The sequence below is a fragment of the Lacerta agilis genome, chromosome 1 (assembly GCF_009819535.1).
Source record: "Lacerta agilis isolate rLacAgi1 chromosome 1, rLacAgi1.pri, whole genome shotgun sequence".
Classification (NCBI taxonomy): Eukaryota; Metazoa; Chordata; class Lepidosauria; order Squamata; family Lacertidae; genus Lacerta; species Lacerta agilis.
In genome coordinates, this window is record NC_046312.1 from 51280777 (window position 1) to 51308015 (window position 27239).

General features: G+C 40.3%; 1 protein-coding gene across 1 annotated transcript in view; it reads right to left on the reverse strand.

Moving 5' to 3' along the window:
* Positions 1–324: 324 nt before the first annotated feature.
* The window catches only part of HSD17B12 (hydroxysteroid 17-beta dehydrogenase 12), a 52170-nt gene continuing 25255 nt past the window's right edge, over positions 325–27239 (reverse strand). Inside the window, exons 4-11 of the mRNA XM_033149534.1 lie at positions 23647–23757; positions 18354–18418; positions 17020–17064; positions 15068–15102; positions 7699–7780; positions 5524–5589; positions 2575–2724; positions 325–718 (exon numbers count right to left, since the gene is read on the reverse strand). Of these exons, the coding sequence (XP_033005425.1) occupies positions 614–718; positions 2575–2724; positions 5524–5589; positions 7699–7780; positions 15068–15102; positions 17020–17064; positions 18354–18418; positions 23647–23757 (659 nt within the window). The 3' untranslated portion in view covers positions 325–613. The remainder of the gene's footprint in view (positions 719–2574; positions 2725–5523; positions 5590–7698; positions 7781–15067; positions 15103–17019; positions 17065–18353; positions 18419–23646; positions 23758–27239) is intronic.

Below are 27239 nucleotides of genomic sequence, written 5' to 3' on the forward strand. Positions count from 1 at the left end.
ACCAAATTCTGTCAAATTTATCACACATCATTTCCCAAACCAAACATCCCAAACCAAACATATCGAGAGAGCAATGAGACTGAGAGCTGCTATCTGAACGACAACAGTGTAGTCATCCGGATTCCGAGCATAGAATTTTATTATTATCATTATTATTATCATTTTACTATTTATGTTAAGTGCCAAGGAGCTATTACCTTGAGTTTTAATAGGTTATAAGGTTTTATTGGTAACCATATTTGTTGTATTTTTGTTGGTGTTTGTCTTTTAGATGCTATGGCCAGTCGGCTACGCAAATAAAGTTTGAATTTGAATTTGAAACCAAACATCTGTTGGTGTTAAGTGCATTTTAGTAAAGCTAGTAACTACAAGTATCCATTACTGTTTCAAGTCACATCGAAAAAGCACATTCTAAAACAATAATGCAGAACAACAACAAACAAAATCAACAAGTTGCTGGTTGCCTTTTCCATGCTCCTCAGTTTTCTCTTTGTTCACGCTGGACTGTGGTCCCAAAAGAAAATCCCATTTGAAAGAACTTTAAGATATGACCAGTATTTCGCTCCTCAATGTATCCACAGAACTACCAACCAATTGGTCATGATGATGCAACTCAGTTCCCCTTTAGTTTCTTCAAATAACGAGCTCTCAGTTTTATGTTCGTGTCAAGCGCCATCTTTGTGAAATACCACTGGGGCACAAGCCTGCTAAACCAGGTCTAAGAAATGGAGGAAGAAAAAGGTTCATTATCAAATCTCTGAAGACCAGAATTTAATGTGACCATAAGGGAAACCTAATTATAACAGTGAAACCCAGATATTAACAAGATACAAGAGCCCTGCTGGATCAGGTCAAAGGACTTTCAGGAGTGGGAAATCTTTGGTCCTTCAGATGTTGAGGAATGACAACTGCCATCAGCCCCGGCAAATATGGACAATGGCCAGGGATGATGAAAGCATCTATATATATAAAACGCAAGTGTCTCTGCGTCCAGTCCCTGTGCCTCTGGGTTTGCGCTACTGTGCATGTGCCCCAGGGACACAGGGATTGGATGGAGAGACATCGGCCGGGAGCAGCGGCGGCAGTTGAAGCGGGGCGGTTGATTCAGAACGCCAGCCTCCAGAGGCCGAGGGGAGGCCGAGAAGGGAGGCCACGCTGCCTGTCGTCGTCCCCACCCTGCCAGTTTCCCTACTGAATCCCAGTTGCTGAGGGTGGAGGCGGTGCACACACAAAGGGGCTTTGCCTCGCCGCTGCCGGGCGAGGGGGGACCCCCCTCCCGCCCCACAAAGCCCGGCCCCTGGGTCCAGGGATGCTGCCCCATCTCTCTCCCTCCCCACCCCACACTCTCACCCAGAAGGGCTCGGAGCCGGCCGGGCCCCTGCAAAGCCGCTGGACGTCCATGGCGGGCGTCGATGTCGGGGCTTGCCCAGCCTGGCCGGCGAAAGCTCTGCCTCGCTCGAGGGAAAGGAAGAGTCTGCCGGGGAGGAGGAGCCGCTGGCCGAGCCGGGCCAGCGCTGATTGGGCGGAGCGGCCGGGGGAGAGGCTCCCCTTCGGCCCGGGAGGAGCCGCCTCACAGCGACGGCCTAGGCACACACCTCCTCCTACTCCTCCCCGGCCCTCGCCCGCCTCTCTTCCCGCAGGGGCCTCTGACAGACGGGGAGGGCCGGGGGAGGATGCCACGTAGCGGTCCACGGGCGCCTTGCTCAGAGTAGGCCCCCTGAGCTGGCTGCAGGCCCCGTTGGTCTCGGCCGGGGTCTGCTCTTGGATAGGGGCCCGTCTGCACAGTGCGGGGAAAGCGCGACGATGCCGGTTTAAACAGTCATGGCTTCTGTATATATATTCTCTTTCTCTCTATATATATTATTCTGTCTCTCGATATCATATAGGCGCTGTCTAATTGAATTATTTGCTTTACTGAATATAAAAATGTGTGTGTGTATATGTGTGTGTATAATTGACAACATATGTTCTAGCGTCCATTATTTTAACGGGCTTAAACCACTAGTCAATAATATTTGGAGAGCCAAATATTCCCCACCCGTGGCTATCTAGTCCAACAACCTGTTCTTACAGTTGCGACCAGATGCCTATAGGAAGCCCACAAACAGCACCTGGTATTCTAAAACAGGAGGGGAGCCTCCAGTCCATGGACCCAACTTAGCCTGCTGGGGGTTCAACTTTATTGTCATATATGATGTCAGGTGTGGGGCAGATAAAGACATGGCACAGCTGGGAGCCTTAAAAGTGCAATCCCTGTAGTGCATTGGCAAGGGAAAGTATTTGGTTCAAGGAGCCAAACACCAAAGCCTGCAAAAATTATTTCAGCTAAAGCCTTCTGGATCAGCTGTGCAGGGCTTTGCATAGTGCTTCCCAAGTCCCCGGCAGCCAGCTGGTGGGCAGGACAACTCACTTGTGAGCTATCTGGTGTCATCATGACATCATGTGAATGACAGGTAGGTTGTCCCACCCATCTGTCAAAGCTGACCTGCAATGGGAGTCGAAAAGGTTCTCCATCCCCATTTTCTTTCCACAAATAGCAAATGTACTAAGAGTAATAAACTGACTAATACATACCACCAATGCATGAGTTGGGCATCCAGCAGTTTGTGTCTCAAGACCAACGGTGTTGAGGGCATATTTTACATAGTCTTTAGGAGTGGGTTTAAAGGCTGATGGTTTACGGATGTTGGTCATTTTTGTAACTATAAAATATGGCTGAACGCTCTGAAAAGGAAAGGAATAGCAGAATGTTTTTCTTGTTCTTAAAATATGCCTTCATGGATAATTATTATGCCAAGAAACAAGTATCACGATGAATACGAAGTGATTCAACATGCAAACAGCTTTCACTATATTATCGTATGCAATATGTTTTCACATTCAACGATTTATTATTACACTTTTTTGCTTTTCAGGAAGACATCACATAGCAATTTATAGAAAATCATTAAAACATCAGTAATTCATGATGTGCAAATTCTTCTCCAAACACAACTACTAGTTCACCCCAATAGCCATTATCTCTACTAAAATGGCCATCAGAAGACCTTGCATTAGATAACTGCTGACAGGGATATGGTACTTCTCTTCCACATATGTGCTCCCACTTGCTCTCTCCTCTCCCTGCCCTGCTGTTGTCACCAACCCAGTTATTCCAAATCAGCAGAAAGGGCTGGCACAAAGCAGTAACAAGCTTTGCCTGACTCAGGTATGCTGGTTCTTAAGGATGTGGCAGGCCTGATGTAAATATCCCCTTGTGGAAATAAGACCATTTGGGTAGTTAAAAACTAGTCACTGTTGATTTCCAGAGTATTTATTAGAAATAGTAGTAATATGCATCATTTTGATACTGCTTATAGGTGCCAATAAGACTACTGTCTGCAATGGAAATAGAAGATGGGTAGCTCATATCAAGCCATATCTCACTGTGTAGCTCTCATTGTACCATACCTCTGGGTAGCATCCTGCATACACAAAGCAATCTATTCTTATTAACACAGTTTATAAGACCAAAATGCAAGATACAGTGAGGGGGGAATGTATTTTATCCCCTGCTAAATTTTCCTGTTTGCCCTCTGATGAAGAAATGAGCAGTCCATAATTTTAATGGTAGGTTTATTGTAGAATAACAACAGGGAAAACCCCAGAAACTCAGAAGACAAAAGTCAGAGATGTGCATTATAATGAGTGAAATAAGCATTTGATCCCCTATCAACCAGCCAGATGTCAGGCTACCTGGTATCTTCACTGTATGTAATGAGCTGAGATTAGAAGCACCTGCTGTAAGGGAGAGGTCTTACCTGTAATCCCAGCTCGTTACAGTACCTGTACAAAAGACACCTACATTTCTTCATCAGAGGGCAAACGGGCAAATTTAGCAGGGGATCAAATACTGTATAAGTTAATTAACTAAGTCTTGAAAGCCCCACTTTCACCCAACACCAAACCATGGCTTAATACTGTGAGCTTGAGTTGGAACAATCCCAAGTGAAGCATTAGGCTTGCATGTTAAGATGCCTCCCCAATCCACCAGCTGCAGAGCCAGGACAATGGCTTTGCCTTGTGCTGTCCAAACTGGGGGTCGTAGTCCATGCTAACTCTGATCAACCTTTAACAACAGGTTGTGGAACGGGTTTGTTTAACTAACCAGATTTTGTGATAAACCAGGGGTGGGTAACCTTTTTCAGTCCAAGGGCTATGTTCTTTTCTGGGCAACTCTTCAGGAGCCACCTGCCATTGGTGGGCAGGAGGCAAAAGTGGATAGAGAAATGAATACAATTTTTTACCTTTGTTGTTTCTACACCCACCTCATACATGCCTCTCTATACTGCACCCAGGCAATACAGGTGAATTATTAGAGGTCAGGGAGAGATTCCAGCCAGGTAAACATACTTAAAGAAGGGGGGGGGACATTGGAGGGTGTGGCCTTGAGAGAGTTCTGAGGGCTGGACAGAGAAGCCAGGGATGGGGAACCATATTCCTTTGTGTCCTCCCTATGTGCTAAACCACAATCTTGATTGGATGGGATGCCTGAAAGGAAACATGGCCAAAGTCCTTTTCCCAGCTGCCTGGAAAAAGCTGAGAAAAAGAGCTCAACATGCAAGCATGAGTCTTTGCTTGGGATTGTTTTCGCTCATGCATGTGGTACTAAACCATGGTTTAATATTACGTGCAAACTTGCCTAATATCTAAAGTTGTGTTGCTCAGCTACAGCACTGGGTGGCGCCAAAGGATGGACTACTGGCAACCAAACTGTAGTATAGCGCAGTCACAGCATTATACAGTTTTTGGTCTAAGAGCTGGTCTATTCATCTCCATCATTCTTTAAATACACATTTAGTACTGTAATACCTTTCCACATTGCCTTTCCTCAACTAAATATTTTATTCATTCACCTTCTAAGATAGCTTACATAGGTGTTCCATTTCCCCAAAGTAAAGTTACAGAAAAACAGCAAAGGATCTTCCAACCACAATCAATGAAGTTAAATCCATTTATTTCAATGAGTCTACTCCCAAGTAAGGAATATCACTTTAAATTTAATTTAAAAATATTGTTTTAAATAGATATATTTTAAACTGCCCTAGGTTCTTAACTGATGAAGAGCAGTTTAAAAATGGACTAAATAAATAAAATTAAAAGTTACACTTTAAACCTTGTAAACCTTGTAAGTACCAATTAGAATACAAAAATTGGTCATGAGGAGCAGCAGCAGTAAAAGCAACTCAATATAAGAAACTGTTCCACCTTAAAGAAATTTTGGAACAGTCATGTTCAAGCAGACACTAAAAATAAATAATTAAATAAATAAAGCTACCTCCCGAGGGAGTTATGTCCACAAAGTGGGCACAACTGATGAAAAGGCACTGCTTCCACTAAGCCTAGGTCAGCACTGGGACTTCAAGCAAAGCCTCAGATGTTGCCACACTTTCTCTATCTTAACTGGAAACAACCAGTTAAACAACAGTAGAGCTATAACACCCACAGCGCCACCTGCTATAAGAACAAAACAGTTCACCTCACCTGCACAATGATACCTTTCTTTTTGTATTCTGCACTGAGACCTTGAGAGAAGTAATCAACAAAAGCCTAAATAAATGCAATGGGAAAGTATGTTAGGAATGTATTATATGCAGATGAACTTGCAGCATAATTTATATATTTTCCTCACGAAAGACAAACCCTGCCTAATTCTACAAATATAGCATTCGGCGGAAGGTGGTATTCCAAGCCAAAAGCTGTGTGTATGTGACGGAAGTTATACAAGAGGACTGCAACCAAACCATGGTTGATCAGGATGAGGATGCTAATCTAGATGCTCTCCTTTCTCCAGAGTTTCTAGAATCACATGCTTAGCTAAGTTTTTAAAAAAGTACTTCATCTTCACCAACTAAAACATGTTCATAACCATCACTTTGTGTTCAAACTATATTCTCATCTACCGGTACTTTAAACAGATGAATTAGAAATGTCAAATGTGAGTCCCATACATATATACAACATATATACTACACTTCCCTAGAAACGCAACATTCCATTTTCTAAGAATCTCAGCCTTTAGAGATTACGGTGTGGCTTGTTAACATAATGCCAAACAATGGTTTAACGTGACAAGGATGAGTCACAGCCTCACATTCTCCCCTCAACTCTGTCCTCCTTCAGAGAAGCCACAAGGCAATCAGAAGCTTCCCACTTCCATTTCAGATTAACTACAGGTTAATCTGTAGTTGTCAGCTGTCATTAATCTTAACTAAGGGTAGTTGAAAAAACTCACTTTCCTAAAATGTTTTAAAATTAATTTGTTTCAACCAAACTTAGTCAACAATAGTCACAACTTGTATTGCATAACACAGCAAGCTGTGGTTAATCTAAACTGGAAACAAAAGCTTCTCAACTCCTCACAGCTTTGCTGGAAGAGACACAGAGCTACATGAGCCCAAACCTCACAGTGGTTTATATTCATAATGCTAAATGGTGGTTTAGTATTATATCCAACCAACCTCAATAGTGAACAAAGCTGTCTTAAATCTCATGAGAATGGGCTAACTAAGGTCTGATATGGGAGTTTTGCATGTGGCAATCTCAGAAGGACAAATAATCTCATAATTACTTGTAACCTCATAATTAGATTGCTGTAATGAGCTTTATGAGGGGCTACCCTTGGACTTAGCATGGAAACTGCAACTAGCAGCAGTTAGGGTGCTGAGTAGGGTACCTAGCTATACACATAATACACCTTTTGTAAAGTGCTTTGGGATGTCTCATGAGAAGTGACTCATAATGAAATAAATAAACAACACACATGCACTAAAAGAGTAAAAAGAATAGCTATCTTATTTGCTATCAAACCATGCTCAGTGCTTTGTTTTTAACATATAAAGCTCTGAACAACTTGGGACCGGAGATACCTTGCAGACTCCCTTCCTCTAGACCAGTGTTTTTCAACCACTGTTCCGCGGCACACTAGTGTGCCGCGAGGTGTTGCCTGGTGTGCCGTGGGAAAAATTGAAAAATTCAAGAGAATTACTTTATATATAGTCAATATAGGCACAGAGTTAAATTTAACATTTTCTAATGGTGGTGTGCCTCGTGATTTTTTTCATGAAACAAGTGTGCCTTTGCCCAAAAAAGGTTGAAAAACACTGCTCTAGACAGAAATCATCAATCTTTACCATCATTGGAGGCAGTCTAGCTGGTTGTGCCATCATGGCTGGTGGATTGCCATCTCGTGACAACTTTTCTATTGTGATGTTGGTTCTCTGGAATACCCTCACCCTGTGCAATTTGAGAGGCATCAACTTTGATGTATGCTATCCCCTGCTCTAAACGTTGCTTGAAATATGAACAAGTTCATTTGCTAAACATGCTTACAAATTACAGTGACTGCCCACCAGAAAGCACTTGGTTAATTTTTTAAATATCTGATAGGAGGTGCAGTTCACAACATCTGTGGGAAAGCATGAACTGAGACAACATTATATCATCTCTTAACTAGAAGATTTTAGGACATGAAATATAAAAAACCCACCTATGCTCACTTTTTGATGGGCTTTCTTCTTTGTGAATTATTTTACAATTTTAATTTTAAAGGATTTTATTGTGAATTATATTCAGTATTTTACTGTCTACTGTATACCATCCAGATAACTTGGTAGGATGCACAATACATAAATGCAATAAAGGGATAAATAAATTTACCTTGGTTGCGGAATACACAGTCAGCAATGGAGTTGGGTTAATCGCAGAAAAAGAGGAAATGTTTACTATAACTCCCTTGGACCTAAACAGGTAAACATAAAATATCAAATCAAACCATTAGAAACAGAAGAACTGAAACAGGTTATTACAGAAACCAAAGTTTGGTTTACAAATATTTTTTCCACCGCCAGTTCCCTAAATGACAGTTTAGGTCTTAGCATGTGCTCTATGGGTGCATATACCTGTGTAGGCATGGATACGTGATAACATCATATTGTACTGAAATGATAATTTAATGCCTCTTAGAGCTTAGCTTCTCTCTGGCTCCTGCTTTGATGCCTTCTTTTCTTCTAAGAGAAATGCCCAACCTCACAATCCTCTGGTGCTAACCCACAATCCCAGGTCATGCTTCTGCTATAAAATGAAAGTCAACACACCCATGTGTACATTCAGAGAGACCTCTTCAGATGCCAACTAAAAGAAAAGCAGCATGAGTTAATAGGGACAAATAATTCTGATTCCCCACACTGTACAGATTTTACAGAAGACAAATGTTGTTGTCAATGATTTTTTTTAAAAAAAAAACCAAAGGAATGTTTCTTTAAGTATTTGCTACTTTGCAGCTGAAATCCTGATGATCCTTTCTACAGCATGGCATATAAAGGTCTGGTGACTTCTGTTTCAGTGTATCTGAAGAAGTGTGCATGCACACGAAAGCTTATGCCCTGAGCAAACTTAGTTGTTCTGCTAAGGTGCTTCTGGACAATTTTTATTTATTTATTTCTACAGCATGGCAGTTTCCCACAAGCTAAGAATCAATGGGGAAAGTCTGACAAGTCTTTGCATGCCTAATGAACGTGGTTATTTGTAATCACTGAAAATGCTACATCTACTTCCAAGAAGTACGAAAATGCTACATCTACTTCCAAGAAGTACGAAACTTTAACCTTCTACAGTAATGTAAAGATCTATTTTATCACCACCATGGCTGTCAGGAAGTGCTGGATCTGTATGCACTGCCTTGCCCTATGTTACTGAATTGGTCTTCTCAGCAAAGAACTTTCTTGCCTGGTTCCACCCACTCACTGAATCCTTCTGGGTAGGAAGAAGCATAAAGGTCTTCCTGAACTCTGGCATGTTTGTGAATTCTGGCTTAGTTGGTTTTTTTTGGCCCATCTTATTCTTCAGTCCTGCTTCTTATTTCCATCTCTGTCCCAAATTGTAAAGGAGGACACAATAGAGGTGTGGAGAAAGTAGAAAGAGCAAAGCTTTTCTTCCTCTCACATAATATTAGAAACAGAGGGTCATCCAACGAAGCTGAATGGTGAGTGCTTCAGGATAGACAAAAGAAAGTAGATCAGAGAATACAGTTATATGGAATTTGTACTACAGGATATAGTGATGGCTGCCAACTTGGACAGCCTTAAAAGGAGAGAAGAAAAATTCATGATGGTGAAGGCTATCAATGGCCACTGGTCACGACTGCTATGTACTATATTTGCCAGTGTCAGAGGCAGAACCTGTCTGAATGCCACTTTGTTGGGGATCTTGAGTAGAAGATTGCTACTGTGCTCATGTCCTGCTTGTGGACTTCCCATAGGAATCTGGTTGGCCAATGTGAAAACAGAATGCTGGACTAGATGCCGGACAGAATGCTGCAGTTACTTGAACAAAATAGTACAGCAAATTATAAAATTTCTTGCCTAATTTTTATCTGGCAGAGCTCTTACATGTTTCTTTGGTTCCAACTCCTAGCTTGGACCCTGACCATGTTTGGCCCTACCTCTTTCATCAGGTCTGATCCCTGGACTATCTTACTCACTCTACACTCATCTCAAAATGCTGCCCATGGTCTACCCCTAACAATTGGATTTGCCTTTTGCAGATATCATTTCAAACAAAATGCAATTCCAGCTTTGCACAACATAGTCTGCTTTTCCTGTTACAGGTTAAAAAACCCTCCATCAAGCTCAATGATATTTTACTAGATCACGCTACTCATTTAGAAAATGTTCTTTGCAACCATTTTGGAGTTTTTGTTTCAGTTGCCAGTAAGCCAAAAGCCAAACTTTGGGACCTCTTCTATCGTAAATGAAATATGGTAATTTGGGTAAGATGTTTTAAAGTAAACTTGCAGTTAGCCAGTTGCCTGAGGAGGGAAAGAATTACTTCCATGCAACTCACAGCAGGGGAATTCACTTGGTTCTCTCTAATCCTCCATTCTAACTTTTAAAGTCACCATCATGTGACTGAGGACAGTTATTTCATGCATTCAAGCCATCACACGATAGCTACAATTAATATGTTAATGTTATATGGGAGGGGGTGATAATTAGCACAGAGCAGGCAAGTTAATACTTCCTGTGCATTAGGGACACGACTTTGTGGAATACTGAAGAGCATGCATAATGAAAAGATATTGCAATAAGTACGCAACACTATCTACACAGTGTTGGTGGGTCAATTTCAAAAATAGCTGCTCCTAGAAATCTTAATTGCACTAATTCAATGCGTTGGCTAATAGAATAATCAAGAATCCAAGTAAGCATGCATTCAAGAAAACTGTAAGAAAGTAAACACTCTAAAAACCAAGTACATGCCCTTTCCTTTATATAAACATGCATGTTTTGCAACAGGCATAATTTAGAACGGGCATTCTTCAATCTCTCACACAAAAAAGTGAATGCTTTTTTTAACATGGGGGTTTCTGTCTGCATTTTTTACCAGTACTAAATAAGTACAACAAATTTAAAAGTCTCTTACCCAATTTGCAGTTGATTAAAAAAAAAATTTAAATGGAGCAATCCAAACATTTTAATGCTACAGTCCTAGTGGCTACAAGATTTCCCTGAAGTCCAGGGCACTAAGGTTATCTCTTTGTAGGTGCAACACAGTGGGGCACTAGCCGGAAAAAATTCAATGACAAAACAAAATGTTTTCCACGCAACAATGGTTCCATTCATGCATTTTTCCTTTGTGAAAGTCAAGGCTACATATTAACCCAAAGATAGGTTAGAGGGTAAGAATTATAAAAGCAACAGCAATTATGAAGATTTTGCTGATACCAAAATTGGGGGGGGGGGGGGTTAGGAGAAGGTGTGAGAGACCGGACAATAGCTTGGCAAGCTGGAACTGAGCCAATGGATATCTTTATATATAAAATTTTACTACACATTCTCTATCTCTCTCTAATCATATTTGTCTAACATGAATGCACAAAGTGACTGACTGAACACACCCTAATACCTCATCAGCATTCTACCTTAAGCAATATTGTAGAAAAACATGCTATATTTAGCTCTCCCATTGTTGTTATGGCAACCCTCGTCTGCCCCAGCTCTATGTAAAGTGGTAAAAAGCAAGCTGCCTCTGTAATACAATTAACTTCTAGAGGCGGCCGGGGGGGGGGGGAAGCCAACAATATGTTTGCCGTGATTTGAATTGTGCACCACTGCTCTAGGCAAAGATTGTGCTGTTGTGCTGAACAGTGTACCACTTATCTTTCTGCAGTATGGTTATGGATAAAATATACATAACAGGTGATGAATTTGGCTTTATGCAGAATGTAAGTAACCTTACCACAGAATGTGGATCTTTTTCTTAAGAGGGTTGGAACAATTTCTAGCACCTCGAGAAAGACTGCATAGTATTTGCTTCTCAGGGATTGTCAGTCTGTTTTAACAACCATCTACTCGCACAAGATGCTGCTCACGAGTGGTCAGAGTGGTCTGCATTGACCTTTAAGCAGACTATGAAGACATTTTTCCCCCAGCGCACTTTCTGGTGAAGTGTGGTGTGCTGCTATTTTTAGATAGGAAACGGAGGAGATATGTATTTAATTGCTTTAGTTCTGTGAACTGCCTTGCAACTATTAATTATTTTTAATAATCAATTTCTGTCTATTTTATAGAAGGCATCAATTTCATACCACTGTGGTTTTATTATACCACAGAGTGGGCTGAGGCAGGGGATTATTTTCTATTTGTATATGTGAAATCATGATTGTTGCAGTACTAAATCACCAATTTATGGCTGCAATGCATTTGATGCTTAATGCTTTTTGTTCTCAATTCTTGTGGCTATAAAATATGTTTTATAAAGTCAAAGTGCACATTTATTATTATCATTACTGTCTTCAGCATCATCCTAAAATAGTATACAAATATTATACACCAAACGTGGTGGTGGATCTTTGCATGAATTACTTATGCCAAGCCCATCTTCTGCAGGTTTGGTCACAGGTGGATTATCAATTGAAGATGACAAAACACAAGTTGGCAACCACCAATTGAGCATCCATGGAAAGTGATGGATCAAGGAATACCCCCAAGGTATTCTTCTTCTTCTACTACTACTACTACTACTACTCCAAGAACAGTGTAACCCCAACCAGGACAGATTGAACCATCTTATCTAGGTCTCCAGTACTCATAATCAATAATAGCTCTGCTTTGTGGAATTAAGTTTCAGCTTGTTAACCTGTATTCACCCTGCACTGACTCTAGACACTGGTTCATCACTTCCACTGCCTCCCTGAGATCAGACAATGGAATCAAGAGGAAAAGCTGTGTGTCATCTGTATCCTGCTGACATCTAAGCTCAAAAACGCCAGATGATTTCATCCAAAGATTTGATGTATTCAAAAGCACGAGAAAAAAATGGAACTTTATGGCACACCATAGGCCAAAGGCCACAGGGTAAGACAGCAGTCTCCAATCACCACTTTCTGAGTACAGATATCTGTATGGTAATGGAACTGCTGGAAGAATGGTATCACATATACTCATCCCAGCAAGATGGCCCAGAAGCATCTAACAGTTGATAGTTCTGAAAACTACTGACAGATCCAAAAGAAACAGTAGGCTAGCACTCTCCCTTGTCCATCTCACAGATAAGTTATCCACCATAGCTGTTTGTGTCAAAACAAGGCCTAAAACCAGCCTAGAACAGATCCAAATAATCGGTTTTATTCAGAAAACTCTGGAGTGGAGATGCAACTGCATATTTGAACGTGTAGCTAAAAAGTATTAAAGACTGGATACAAAACTAGTTAATAACATGGCCTTTCACCATCCAAAAGAGTTCCTCTGGACAACAATGAGCAAATGCAATGGTGGCAGAGGTAAGAGTCTTTACAATCATCACAACCCCAGAGTTGACCCTAGTATGGGACTAATGTGTTTGGTCTGAGTCTTCTGCCATTTGCACACCTAACAGCATTCCCTTTCATTTAATTATTCCTACCTCCTCAGAAAACCAAGGGATAGCCATGCTCTATGGATAGGGAAAGGACATTTAGAAGCAAATTGTGTCATTAGCTTGTCTCTCCTTATTTCAGAGATCAACTAGGGCTATAATAGAACCACCAGTAGGAAAATTCCAAGGAACAACAGAAATCCATAGAGATCCATAAGCCTTTGGGAGATGTACCAGCATAAGGGGTTCCTCATCTCTGCAGATGTCACCAGCAGCTCCTAACCTGAACAAAATACCAAAACTTGTACATGCTTAGCTAAATGTTGCTGGATATCAGGCCAAATATAATCTCAGATAGGTCAATAGAGTCCTGGATTATTAACTGCAAAAAGAACTGGATAAGAAGAACAGTGGGCTAGTAATGGAAGACACTGAGTGGTATTTAAGATTGACAGACACTTGTGTGAGAACATGGTAAGTCGAAGCTATTCCTTGAGTAACACAGAGAAAATGACTGAAATCTGTCATACACAACTCTCAGAATCTATGGAGAGATACAAGCAACAAGACCACCACACAAGGGCAAGCAGGGATGCCAGAAAGGTTAGGAAAGTTAAGTATCTGCAACTCGAGAACAAAATATGTATCTGTTTTTCTTTCCATGGAGAGTAAGAAGGCTAAATGCTGGAACAAGGAGGGGCATTCCTGACCATAATCATCTCCGCATGTGTAAGGTCCCAAATACTGAGTAATTTAAAATAAAATGTTGGCTACTTCCAACTCTTCCTGATCATCCCAAACTCCAGAGAAGGATAGTGTGCCATCACCCACAAGGAGTGAACAGATGATCTCCACTGTATTATGCTCAGGAACTGGAGCAAGTGGTATGGCAGTATTAAACTGGATGCTAAAGACTACTGCGGTCTCAGAGAAGTTCTGAACAAGTCTGAGATATGTGAGGAACACATATAAGAGAAAATCTATAAAAGGGAATTGAACTGTCTGCATCAACATTGTTACGGATGAAGTCAAGAAATTCAGAAGCTAGTGAAATATACATTAGCAATTATTTGATCTCTAGACTGAGTCACTGCAAGTCAGTAAAAGTGGGTTGGCAGAATTCTTATGGAGGCAAGCAGGAACCCTACCAAGAATGAAGAGATTGGAACAGATCACCTGCAGCAAGACTGGTTTTCCAGCTACCTTAGTATGTGTCTCAACCGAGCAAGAAGGAATTGATCCCTGCAGAAGAGGGGTGGCAAACCTATGGCTCTCGAGATGCTGTTGGCCTCCCATCTCCCATCAGCCTCAGCCAGCATGACCAGTCATCAGAGATGACATGATCAATAGCTCAGCAACATCTGGAATACCACACATTCCCCTCTGCGATAGAAGAATCCTGAAAGGATGGAAGACCATTTGTAATGTTGAACAAGACACAGTGCTGAAAATGACACTTATACCAGTCTGAAGCAGGATGAGGAAGATACCAATGGCAGGGTGTCTTTTTGCATCCATTCTTTCTTTCTAATTCACTTGGGAGGAATGGGGGAAGTGGGAAGTTTTACACTTTCAGAAGGACTACCTGCCTCATGCAGCAGTCAAATGACTGGGAAACCCCAACAGAAGCTCTATAGGAGTTGGTGTGCTAGCCTTATAGGCAGGATGCATTACAGGAGACAAGCACCAAAAGGTTGTATATATTACAGCACCATGTTATTCCAGGAGCTTCCTGCTTTTGTTTGCACACTTCCCCCAATCTGCCACCTGCAATACAACTAGAGCTTATTCTCTATACCCATTTTGCTTCCCGTGCCTCTCAGAAATGGCTTTAAGAAGGTTATTCCCGGGAACATCCCAGTAACCACAGCCACCCCCACAGAACTTCAGGTTGTTGAGTTCACGCCGATGAGTCAGAAGGGTTTTTTTTAAATTCCATTTTAAAAGAAATCACCACAACAGTGAAGGGGAAAGGGAAAATAAAAAAGGGAATCAAGTGGAGATAGGCTTCCACGTCTGATGATTCATGCACCCAGAACCATGACTCATATGGCATTACTTTGCCACTAAAACATGGAGGCCAGGCTGATTAGTCATAGTAATGAATTTTTCAAAGAAAGGATTCTCCCCTATAAATAATGATGACTGTCTGGATAGTATTTGTGTGACTCACCTTTCCAGCATGCTGGGCAGCACCAATCGTGTCATCTGAAAAAATAAATAAGAAACAAAAACCTGGTGATTGAGTGGGATGCAGACACCAGACTGAGGAAAGCCTCTCTGCCTCCTCATAAAGAAACCGACCCCTCTTCACCTCAAAATAGTCTAGGAGAATTGAAGGCCTTCATTTGTGGAAGCAGCATATTTTTATTCTATTGGTGTCACTTGGTTCTTGCACAAAGCATGTGCAGTGAATCAGATGAACTCATCTGCACTTGTTACAGCACACACCAGTAGTCTGCTCTTCTTTCTGGTTTGCACTGCTACAGCACCACTTATTAGGGGCTTCTAAATACCATCTTGGTGGAATTACAGCCAAATACCTGCAGTCCTGGATCTCTTAATACTGATTCTAGGCACTGGTTTCTAGTAGAGGTACAAGAATTCTAGTTACACCACCACCACACCACAAAGTTCAAATGATGGCATAAGGGCAGTGGAAGCTTTGTGAGGATTATCATGAAGTTTGTATGGTACTGTGATTTAAGGTAGAAAGACAAATAGATGCTCTTTTGGCTCCATTCTACCTTAGATTCTATTCTTCTTCTTAATAGGCACCAACCAATTCTAAAATCCAGCATCACAGAATGCTAAAGTGTGAGAACAGGACAAGCAATGCAATCCACAATGCGGCCTCTATCATCTTTAATGGCTGTGAGCCATGGGCAAATCTTGCTGACATGAACTGAAGTGGTCTGGCTACAATGCTTCTTTTTTAATGGATTGTGCCAGGTCTAAACAAATCACTGGTGTCGTAATTGAAGCAGAATGGGGATAGCCATTTTGTACACATTTTGCATAATGTCCTACCCTACACAATTCCTTTGCCAAGAGATGGCCTTGGAGAATGTAGATGTCCTGGGTCCGTCATGGGAGTAAATTGGTGACTTTTGCTGAGTCACACTAATCATGTGTAAAGCAGGAATGAAAAACAACCTATGCCAGACAGAAGTTGCAACAATGTACAAACTTGTACAGCAATTTACATTTTGGGAGCACTATTCCTAATGTCACCTTTTATAATTTCTATGATAAACTTTTTTAAAAAAGCTGTCATCTCTATATCCTTGTATTTGGAGATGGGGGAAAGGATAACCATGCAAACATAACAGAAACAGGGGACCTTGGAGAGTTAAATCCAAGCTAAATATGACAAATATAAAGGTATTTCCTACTTTTATTAACCATCACTTACAGTCTTTCAGTTAAGCATTTTCATGTGGTAATGGGACAAACCATGTAATCATAGTGATTGTCTGCAAGGGCAATCAAGAGCTTATGACCACTTCACATGCAGTGTCCACCTGAAAAATCTCAGAAGGGCCACATGCTTGAAGCTGTTTGAATAAAAGAACAGTCAGTAGATGTGAGCATTGGCACTGGTGTGATGTGCTTATGTGACTCAGTGGGGCTCCTTCCCCAACGTTATATTCTATTGGGGGTGGGGAGAGATGCCAGGAAGAGTGCTTTAGAAATTATAACTAATTTTCAGAACTCCAATATTCTTTTAAAATGAGCACTGTGGGTAACAAAAGAATAGTTTTGGACCAGAGCAAAATGCTCTCTGGTGGATTCCCTCTGATGGGCAGGCAGCATTAACACTCTGAGTGTACCATTGCTTACAGCCACCACTGATGTCTCCCTATAGTGTCCCAGAGCATTCTGAGAGAGAAAGTTGTGTTATTATCAGCTGCAGAGTCACTTCCAGAGGCTACTAAAGAAAACAGGCTTATGTGGAAGCTATTGTAACAACTTGACAAAACAGTAGTGTGAAACTGCACCTACAATAGGCAGACTGCATGGATGAATATGATATTTATGACAAACAACTGAATTACTTGATACTGACAAATAGAAAAAGGTGCCATATCCTCTCCCCACAAATCTACATAAGTTGGCACTTACCTTGCACACAGATAAGATATTAATATTCACCAGCCTGTCAATTGTCTATAAGAAAAAAACCCAATGAAATACAGCACTATAGCAGGATACCATAAATTCCTGATTTAAACAAAAACTGCAGCAATTGAGATGTATGACATGCTTATATATGTATTTTCTTAAGTCAGGTAAGGAAGCAGTTGTTAAATTTTAAAAATAACACAAAAGTTTCCCACTATCAAATCAGCTATACTCAACACAGAACACTTCACAGGTATGCAGAAAAAGTACCTTTGCTCTGGTAATAAATGCTATTGAATAACTTACACTGTTTCATGTGATAAGGAAGTGAATTGGACAAGAGATTGGGACAGAGATGCTTCTTAGCTTCATAATTTCTTGGCTGATAATACAAATCTCAGCAAACTCTGATTTACCTCTGAGTGGCTAGAAATAAGCCTGTATTTTCTCAGGTTTTGAGAAAACATTTTGGCTTATTGCCAAACCAATATATATATATATATAGTCAATATAGTCAAACCAAGCCAAGGAAAACCCAAGTGGGTGGAAATAGGTTTTATCAACATGATAGCACAGTGCAGTATAAACCATTCAGCACTATATTGCTCACATATTCCAAATTTTATGAGCAGTTAAAACAATCAAGATAATTTAAACATGAAGTAGTTGCAAAACACAAAATGGGTCAATTCTTGGTCTTAGTGACTAGCATGGTAGCCTCAACTGTTGATTCTTCTGTATCATCATCATTCTTTATTTAACCGTCAGTCAGAAAAAAATACATTTATCCATACAAAATTAAAATATCTAAAGGAACTTTAGAATAAAACATAGCCAGCACTAACATGAAGTTATACAGATAAACTCATGTCAATGCAATCAATTTTAGTCTTACGGCACTTAAGAGCTAGAAAAAGAAATTTGGCCACCAAGGAAGCTGTTTTTCCCATAACATTATTCAACAAATATAGAACCTGGATTCTTCTGTGTCAAAATAAATACCTTAATAAAATTGAGAGGAAACCTGCCTAACCACCTTAAGAAACAGATATGCAAAATTAAGTTTAACTTAAAGCCATCTTATCAGTATTTAGGGGATGGGACTGGGTTGTGACAACCTAAATCCTTGAATTTGGATTACATGACCACTGTGAACCTCAATTTTACTATTCAATTATTTATGAGACTGCATAGAAAACTCTTTGTTCTTTTCGCTACCACATTCTACCTTATTTTTACCATGTTTATAGAAATACATCCAAAGTTGTGCTTATTTTTTTACAAGTCTATCTTAAAATTTTAAAATAGGGACAAGAGTAGAAGACAATACTTACTTTATCTAGGTCTGGAATCTCAAGGAAGAATTCAGGATAAGTATATGAAATACCCACATTATTTACTGGGGGGGGGGGAGAAATAGAAGGGTTAAGTTCATATAATAATAATAATAATAATAATAATAATTTATTTATATCCCACCCATCCGTTACATTCTGAAATTAAATGTGTACATCACTATATTCAGCTTTTAAATAATCTGAATTCACTTGATACCTAGACTCTCAGCTCCTGGTGGGAAAACTATTGCTAATTCAGATTATAAATTCATCTGAGTTTCTTACAATATCAACAATGTGGACACAGAAGATCATTGACCAACGGCAAAAGAAAGGCAACATAACTTATTCTGTTAAAGGCAACTCCAGTATGCTGATGACATACTTCTCCATAACATCTGAATCAGGAGAGGCTGTGAAAGCTCTGAATTGGTGTCTAGATGCAGTGATGGACTGGATAAGGGCCAATAAAATGTGTTTGAATCCTGGTAAGACAGACGCTAAAGAGGACTCAGAAACTTCAACTGTTCCAAAATGCAACAGCTGGGGTTCAATTTAGAACTCATATAATCCCTATTTTAGATCAGCTGCATTGACTACCTGTCATTTTGGAGCACATTTCAAGGTGCTCATTTTAGTGTTCAAAACCCCTAAACTACCTCCTTCCCTCTTGAAGACTACCTCCTTCCCTCTTGAATGTTGAGCATAAAAGGGGCCCTTCTTGGTAATTTCAGTGCCCTCAGAGGTTCAGGATGGCGGTGGCTTGGGAGAGGGAATTCTGTGTAACTACTAAGTTGTGGAATTCCCCACAGAGATGCATCTATTTTATAGTTATTATATAGTTCCCACTGAATGCTGAAGATGCACCTTTGGCACTCAAGATAAATATTTTCAGGGCTTCCGGCGAGGGCGCCATTGCCGGCGGTCGAGGGTTGTCTCGGCAGCGAGACGACCCTGGCTTCCCCGGGGGCTAGGAGCTCCGCTACCGCGCAGCGGGCTCCGTTAAGCCGCGGGTCGAGCGTCCTGCGGCGTGGGCTCTCCAGCTGGCCCCATTGCGCTGACCCTTTCTCCGTTCCCCTTGTAAAAGGGGCGCAGGAGTGAAAGGGCAACTGCGCGGGGCTGTGGAGGTTTTGCCCCAGCCGGGGAAGCTAAGTGGCGGCTGCCGCCGGCGATGAGCGTATCGTTCTTACCTAAATTGAAGCAAAAGAAGAACCCCGTAAGCTGTAAGTACGGAGTTTAATTGGCCTTAAAAAAAAAATTTAATTGGCTTTTGGGGAGGAATGTCAAAAGGAAGCCCGTTCCTCTCCCTGCCGAATTGGAAGAAAGTAACAATGTATCTGGCTGTTGCTGCATTTGGCTGATACAATGTTTCTATTGGAGTTTCTCTGACAAGTATGATCTGTTAAAACCCCTGCTAGGGGAGGATTGAGAATTTTAAAGCATTTCTTCTCAAAGTTGGTGGAATATAATTTTCGCACCCTGATTAGGGGGAAATGGCGGCTGAAACTTGAGGCTTAAAGATGGAAAAGTACTGAACTTTGTTATTTCCTGCCTGCTTCTGCCATTTTTGGTTTCGCTTTTAAAATGACTTTAGATCCGGGAATGACCCAAGGACAAAGGATAATTCTTTTGAAACTAGAACTTTTAAACCAGAAATTAGAACTGCTGAATCAGAATGTCGACGAAAAGTTTTTCGGAATTGGTAAGGTTTCTGAGAACTTTGCTAATGAACTTGAGGAGAACCTTGCTGGGGAACTTGAGGAAATATTTGGAGAACAAGACACAGTGACTACGCAACTCCAAGAAGAAGAAAAACCCTGTGGGTGTGAGAGGCCCAGGGTTGAATTTAGACATATTATATCCGATTTCTGGGGTGGGAGCCCAGAAATGAAGGAACAACAATCTTGGGAATTACAATTAAAAGTTGATTGGAAGTTTGAAATGGAGATGCCGGATGGTGACGTATTATATTTCCTGAAGAGCTTTGCAAGGATGCTTCTGGACAAGGCTTTGGCCTTTAGATACAAGGAAAAAGAGGACATTCTGGACAATGGTTTTGGAAAGGGGTGGAGGGAAGTCTGGTGGGTGATTCCGAGGTGGGGAGAAAAAAATGGTAAGAAGAGGGGTAGGGTGAAAAAATTTAGATGTGTAATCAGGAAGGCTTATCATGGTACCCCGAAGTCAGAGTGTTAAAAAATTTGATTTGGATTAGAGAAGAGATACTTGGACTGTTTTTAAAGAAGGATGGTTTATTATATAAGGTTTGAATTAGAAATACCAGCAGCAGTTTTAGTGGAATAAGAGATAGATAAGGTTATAAGAAGTTAAGATTCATATTAAGAAGTTGTATTTTGATATCTTGATGTTAAATGACTTAAATTTTAGAGATGAAGATTATGAATTTAGGTGAATGAATTGTTGAAATAGAAAGTTACTAAAGTAAATTAGAATTGGAAGCAAAGGAGAGAACGGGGGAAGTCCCCCTAATTAGATTTGAAATAAGATTTTAATTAAATGTATGGAGTGTTGGTGTTCCGGTGTAGGTATGTATTTTCTTTTATTTCTGTTTTTCTTGTTGTATTTGTTGTTGTTGTTGTTTTTCTATTGTATTTGTATTTGTTTTGATGTGGAAAACCAATAAATTCTTGTTAAAAAAAACCAAGATAAATATTTTCAGCACCCACCCTATGCCTGTGAGTGCAATTTTTTAAAAAATGTTTTTATGATGGAGGGTAAGAGATTTAAATATTAATAATAATGGGCTGCTAACAGAGTTGATCTCTACTTTCCCCCCTCCATTTTGCAAAAATTTATTCACAGAATATCTTTCTTTGTTTTGACTTTTTGTGTGCATTATGTCCAATGCCAATAAACTTTCCACTTGACACTTGCAAGGATACTGAGCAATAGTTTATTTCATTATCAGCAATTAACATTCCAAGTTTCTGATCATAAACTGTATCACAGCATCCACTGTGATTCTGTTTATTAGAAATGTCTGCAGAAGAGTAGGTATTTATGACACAGTGAGTCATTTTGGAAAGAAAGTACCTGCAAAGGGACAGTATTCTTACATCAGTCCCAAATCAGATCATAATCAGTACGTTAGATGGCAGTATAAACCAACACACTACACTAGCTCTTTGAAAACAGATCATAAAGAATTTTGGGAGATAGATGAAGAGGTAGAGTGAAAGAGTAATGCAAGAGAAACCTCATTAATGGTGTTCTTATTACATTAAGCATTCTATTTTTTCAGCAACAATTACTGGCTTTCTGAATAGGTTTGCTTGCTCCTGTGCGATTTCAAGGTACATTATACACAGATTCAACAAATGAAAGCATTCCATAAAGCTGTTTTCATACCCTTCATATCTGTGAAATTGTACCCTTCCTTCCACCCCCAATTTGTAGCATATGAAATTTACTGAGCATTGTTTAAATCTAATTTTTCAATGGAACAATATAGTGTCCCCTAAGTTTTATTATCAGACTCATTGCTTACACTAATGTAGACACTCCAATATATCAGGGAAAACCTCCCATCATCTCCCAAAGTGCAGAGAGAACTGGGAATATCTAAATTAATTTTAACTGCTAGTATGAGCTTCTCTTGCTTTGTTTACTGGTCCTTTATTCCTAAATTCACACGTCAGTATGCATATACTGTCTAACAGTATGGTATAGGACCACTTCATGTGGCATTGCACTTAACTTTGTGTGGAGCAACTGAAATCTGTACTGGTATGCTATGGCTTCCATCTGCCATGCAGTCAAGTGAGGGACCAATTTGGGCATTGTAGGAGAAAGTTGCATGGTATAAATACACTGAGTCGCTCCAAAGGGAGTCTTATGAATGCACATCCTCAAAGAGGAGATCCTGTACTTGGTGAGTCCTGGTTTAAGCTGATAATCCTACTGAATTGAAAGTATCCCCCAAACAGTTGCCATTTGCCCCTGGCATGTTCTCACACTGTAGGTGGGCAAGTTAATCTTTAATGATCTCAGAGCAACATGCATGGCATTATCCCATTTTAATGTCACTATAACATAGGCTGGGCTGAGAAGAACTGACTTGGAAGCAGTCCAAGTCTAGAACTCCAGTCACTATGGGCGTAGCAACTTTCCAACATATTACGATGAACTATTTAACTATCCAAATGTCAGCAAAACAGATGAATGGGAGATATGGAAATTGATTTCAGCCAATGTAAGCAGGGCACTTCTCACTTCAGGGAACTTGTGGTGGCAGAAACAGAGCAATCAATGCCCAAGGGAAGAGGAGTACCAACTTATTTTTTCCCAGTCTTTCCTCCAGTTGGTGAACAATATAAACTAGTTTGCTGTCCCTCAGTAATATCATTTCTGCAGTTTCAGCCTCCAATGCAACAAATTAATAACTTATGAATCTGGGATCACCTATATTTGATCATACCCTGCAAAATGCTTCATTTCCACAAGCAGAAATCTAACCTATAACACTGAGTGAATACGTGGATGCAGATTTACATATATTCTACCACTCATACAACCACTGGATAACTCAGTTGATTTTAGAGCGTGGTGCTGATAATACCAAGGTCACAGGTTCGATCCCCATATGGGATTCCTGCACTGCAGGAGGTTAGACTAGATGATCCTCAGCGTCCCTTTCCAGTTCTACAATTCTATGATATACTCTAGTCAGAAAGGAGATGCAACACATTACTGGATTTCAAATGCATTTGAAGAGATTTCCTTAATATGGCTCAGAATAAAGAGTGCAAGACAAGCAGGAGCCTGAAGAATAAGAAAGACTTCTATTAAAGTCCTCCAATCCTAAAGGAACCATCTAATCCACTAAACAAGAATAGTAATCTCTGACTGAGGAGGTGAAAAAATGTCTGGGGCCTAGACTCTATATTATTAGCCATATTTAAGCAATCACACATGCAGTAGAAGGCAGGGGTAAAATGGAAGAGGTTAAGCTTTGAAGCTGCTTTAGCCTCAATACTTGAACTTCTCCATGCTGGAAAATACAAGAAAACTACTACAAAGGTACCTAGACAGATGTCTGAAGCATGAAGGACATAAGAGAGGAGGTGACCTTTTTCGTAGGATAAGCTACTCTTGATAACAGTGCAAATTCTTCCACTTCTAAACAACCATTTTATGAAGCACAGAGGCTTCAAAGTTTATTCCAAAAGGACTTGTTGCTATGAACTGAGTAATTTTATCTACGGTACTTTCCTTGGGAGCAAAGATTCCAAGAACATAGCAAATAACATGGAAATAAGAATAAGATACAAACCTAGCACACCAATCTCAAGACCTTCCAGGCCTGCTTTTATGTTTTTGTAAATAGATTCACGATCTTCAAAATCAGCAGGAATGGTTTTCGTTTCCACCTTAAACCGCTCTCCTGAAATAAAGCACACACACAAATAAACATGGATTATTTTACAGCAAACATGGAAAACGTTAAAATTCCAATGCAAACCTCTTCTGTTAAGTCCTAATGGGTCAAATAAACATCATCAACACATGGCATGCATTTAAAGTTGTTCTTACCAGAATGAAACTACCAGTCTTTTGCCATTAAGACCAATTTTAAATGATCCATCTGACACACTGGACCAAACCAAGTTCCAACATAAGCATCCTTGTGAAGGAATAATATACTGCATAGATTTGTCCTTTGTGTTAAAATCACTGTGCAATGGGAGCAAAATATTCAGCTGCTTGGGACACTGAAAGTAGTTTCCTAGTGTTTGTTAGTGACAGGGATGAGTATGTCACTCTTAAGTATGTTCACATAATCCAAAGCTCTTCCAAACAACATGGTTTAAGCATTCTGAGGGACTTAAGTGTATGTAAGGAGAGAAAGCTGTACCTTATTGCAGTATTTTCAGCTTGTGATGGATCAAAAATGTTAAGTGTTGATTAAAGAAACTGCTTGCAAGATGGTGCAACCTTATTTGGGGGACAAACTGCATTGTATGCCAAATCTTCCATACAACTGCAGTCTTATGCGGAGCTAAGACATATCACATAGAAAAGCTTTATGCATGGGGTGGATTAAAAAAAAATATGTTAAGGGCCACAATCCCTTGGAAGTAATCTGTCAGGAGCTGCATGCTGGCGATAGGCTGAGTCAAAGTCATAAATGGGAAAGACCCAAGTCTGAACTAAGGGCTTCCTCCTTTTCCTATCACTCTTTCCTCCACCTGCTCAGTTTCTCTGGCTCCTCACACCCACATGAAATAAGGTTGAGCACCTAGGGTTCTCTATTCCTGCTTTTACAACTTATTAATTAATTAAATTTGTTAGTGACTTTATCTTGTCCAAGGCAACCCAAAGAGACTTAAAACCAAACAGACTTGTCAGCCTATAGTCAAATTATGTTTAACCACCCTGTGAGATAAATGAATCTCTCCATTTTGTAGACTGAACAAAAGGTACAAAATTGAGACAGCTGTCCACAATCTTATAAGTAGAATGTAATTCTTGCCTTGTTTTCTTGGGTCTCAACTGAACAGTCTGAATCAATTCTGAAATTGAAGGGACAAAAATCTAAACTTCTCCTTTATGGTTTGGGCCACTGAGAAACTGTGCTTAGTGGGTTCTCTTCCTCCCTGTGTCACTATTCATTCATTTATCCATCGTCTACCCAAGAAAAATGCTTTATCTACTTTCCTCCCTGCCTCAGTTGCAGAAACAAAAGACAATGCTTCTGTGATTTCTGTGGCATTCTTTCTTTATAGGCTGCCACTGAAAGACTTTAGCAAATTCCTTGACTTTCAGTACCACTAATACATAGGACACCAAGTTCTGCTTCTATCCCATACTTTCCCCCATTCAACCCTTCTTCATGGACAGATGGATGGCTCACTATTGCCTCAAACACAAAATAATCCATCACTGAACTTGTTTTCTTCTAAGTATTCCTCTCACTCTATATCCTCCATATTCTCTGATACCACCATTGTTTTATTGCTGACACACACATCCTTTGTTTCCTCTATTCAGGCAAGCTAAGTTATTCCTCACTGAAACATTCTCAGGCATTGAAGAAACTATGGCATTACCTTCATACAACAGTAGGGTATGTATTTTAGTTTTTCAGGTGTTACACACCTCATGTTTTTGTTGCAAACATACTAGTTTCCTGCAGTATAAATATTTGTGGCCCAGAGCACACTAGATCATGGTTCCTTTGAAAAGTTTCGAGTGCTAGTTCTTTTTTAACAAAGGATTGTAGTTTATTGCTCCCATAGATACTGGGGGAAAGTGCAGCCGGAGCAATTCAGCAGTGTGCACTAACAAGTTGCTCTTTTATGGTAAGCCCTGGTTTATGACTTACTAAGTTGTCAGCATGTGGCCTTTGTCAAATGATGCATGCTCTAGAAATCATCCAATTTGACCGCAAGCTTTTTCTCTATCATTTTCACTTCAGTCTTTTCACCTTCATCCAGACCTTTGCTGATAAAATAACCCACTTATCTCATTGTACAGACCATGCAACACCCCTTTAACCACTATGCACTCTTCTTGTCCACTCTCTCACCCAACAAACTCACTGTTCTTGCCTTCAGTGCTTCCATGGTCTTCCCCCCTCCAATTTACCTCACTACTCAACTCCAAAGAGGGCTTTTAGAGGCGCATGGGGGCAGTGGCAGATCAGTTATGCTAACTGTTGAATGGAATTCATAGTATTATAAAATCAAAAAGATGCAATAACCCTAAACATAACTTCATTCTAAGTGATTGTTTTAACAGACACTGGTAAGGCAAAATACTTCAAGTAATTCATAAAAAATAGTTGTGAGTTTAAAGGACAAAGTCATTCCTAAGTTTCTCCCAACCGAGAAAAACAATTGCTTATGCATTCATGCAGACTTGTGAACCTAATTGTATTCAGTTGCTTGCTTCCCCCTCCCCCTCCTAATATCCCTAATGGCAGATGCAACTGTTTGCTTCCTACTTCATCTTTCAGAACAGCTGCATTGTTTATAAATCCCGAGGGATATGCTGCTATGCAAAATAACGACGTAAATAGCATTAAGTCCCCACTGCAGCAGTGGTCTTGTGATCACGTCAGAAGAAAATCAAGTTCAACATCTCTGTGAAGGGAGGTGGAGGCTTGCTATTTTTAGCAACATCTGCTGTATCACTACACATTCATGTTTGAAATCTTGCGGTCAGCGTATTTGCAGATAAATATATCAATGGGCACTACCCATTCTCCTTTCTTTGTTATGAAGTACTTGAGGTTTTTACTGCTAGCAAAAGTAATAATCCAAGATTTAGAAATAATCCAGGATTTAGAAAAAGAGTAACATTAATATGCACTGCTACATAGCATTTTCTGCCATGAATGCACAATTTAGCAATAGCTTGGTTAAAAAAAAACCACATGTACTGCAATGAGGAAAGTTGCCAAGTTGAGTGAGAGAAACAAATATTTCATATCATTTACAGGGATGATCAGCCCAAAGGAGCTACACAATGGACATGGGGCCTGCTCAGGATTTAACATATTCCTATTTATCTATTTGCACTGGTGTGCTTTTGAACTGCTAGGTTGGCAGAAGCTGGGACAGAGCAACGGGAGCTCACCCCATCATGGGGATTTGAACTGCTGACCTTCCTATCAGCAAGCCCAAGAGGCTCAGTGGTTTAGACCACAGCACCACCCACTCAGTAGCTGGAGCAGGGAGCTCCACACTAGTCGAGTGACACAGGTGTCACTCTGTGGGCAAGAGCCAGTGGAAAGTTGAGAAGCCTAAGCGTAGGTATGCCTCTGTCCAATCCAACACCCACTCCACAACAGCCCTCCTTAAAGGGAGTCTTCATTTTTCTCATACTAAACAGGCAGAACCAACAGAATCCTATAACCTAAAT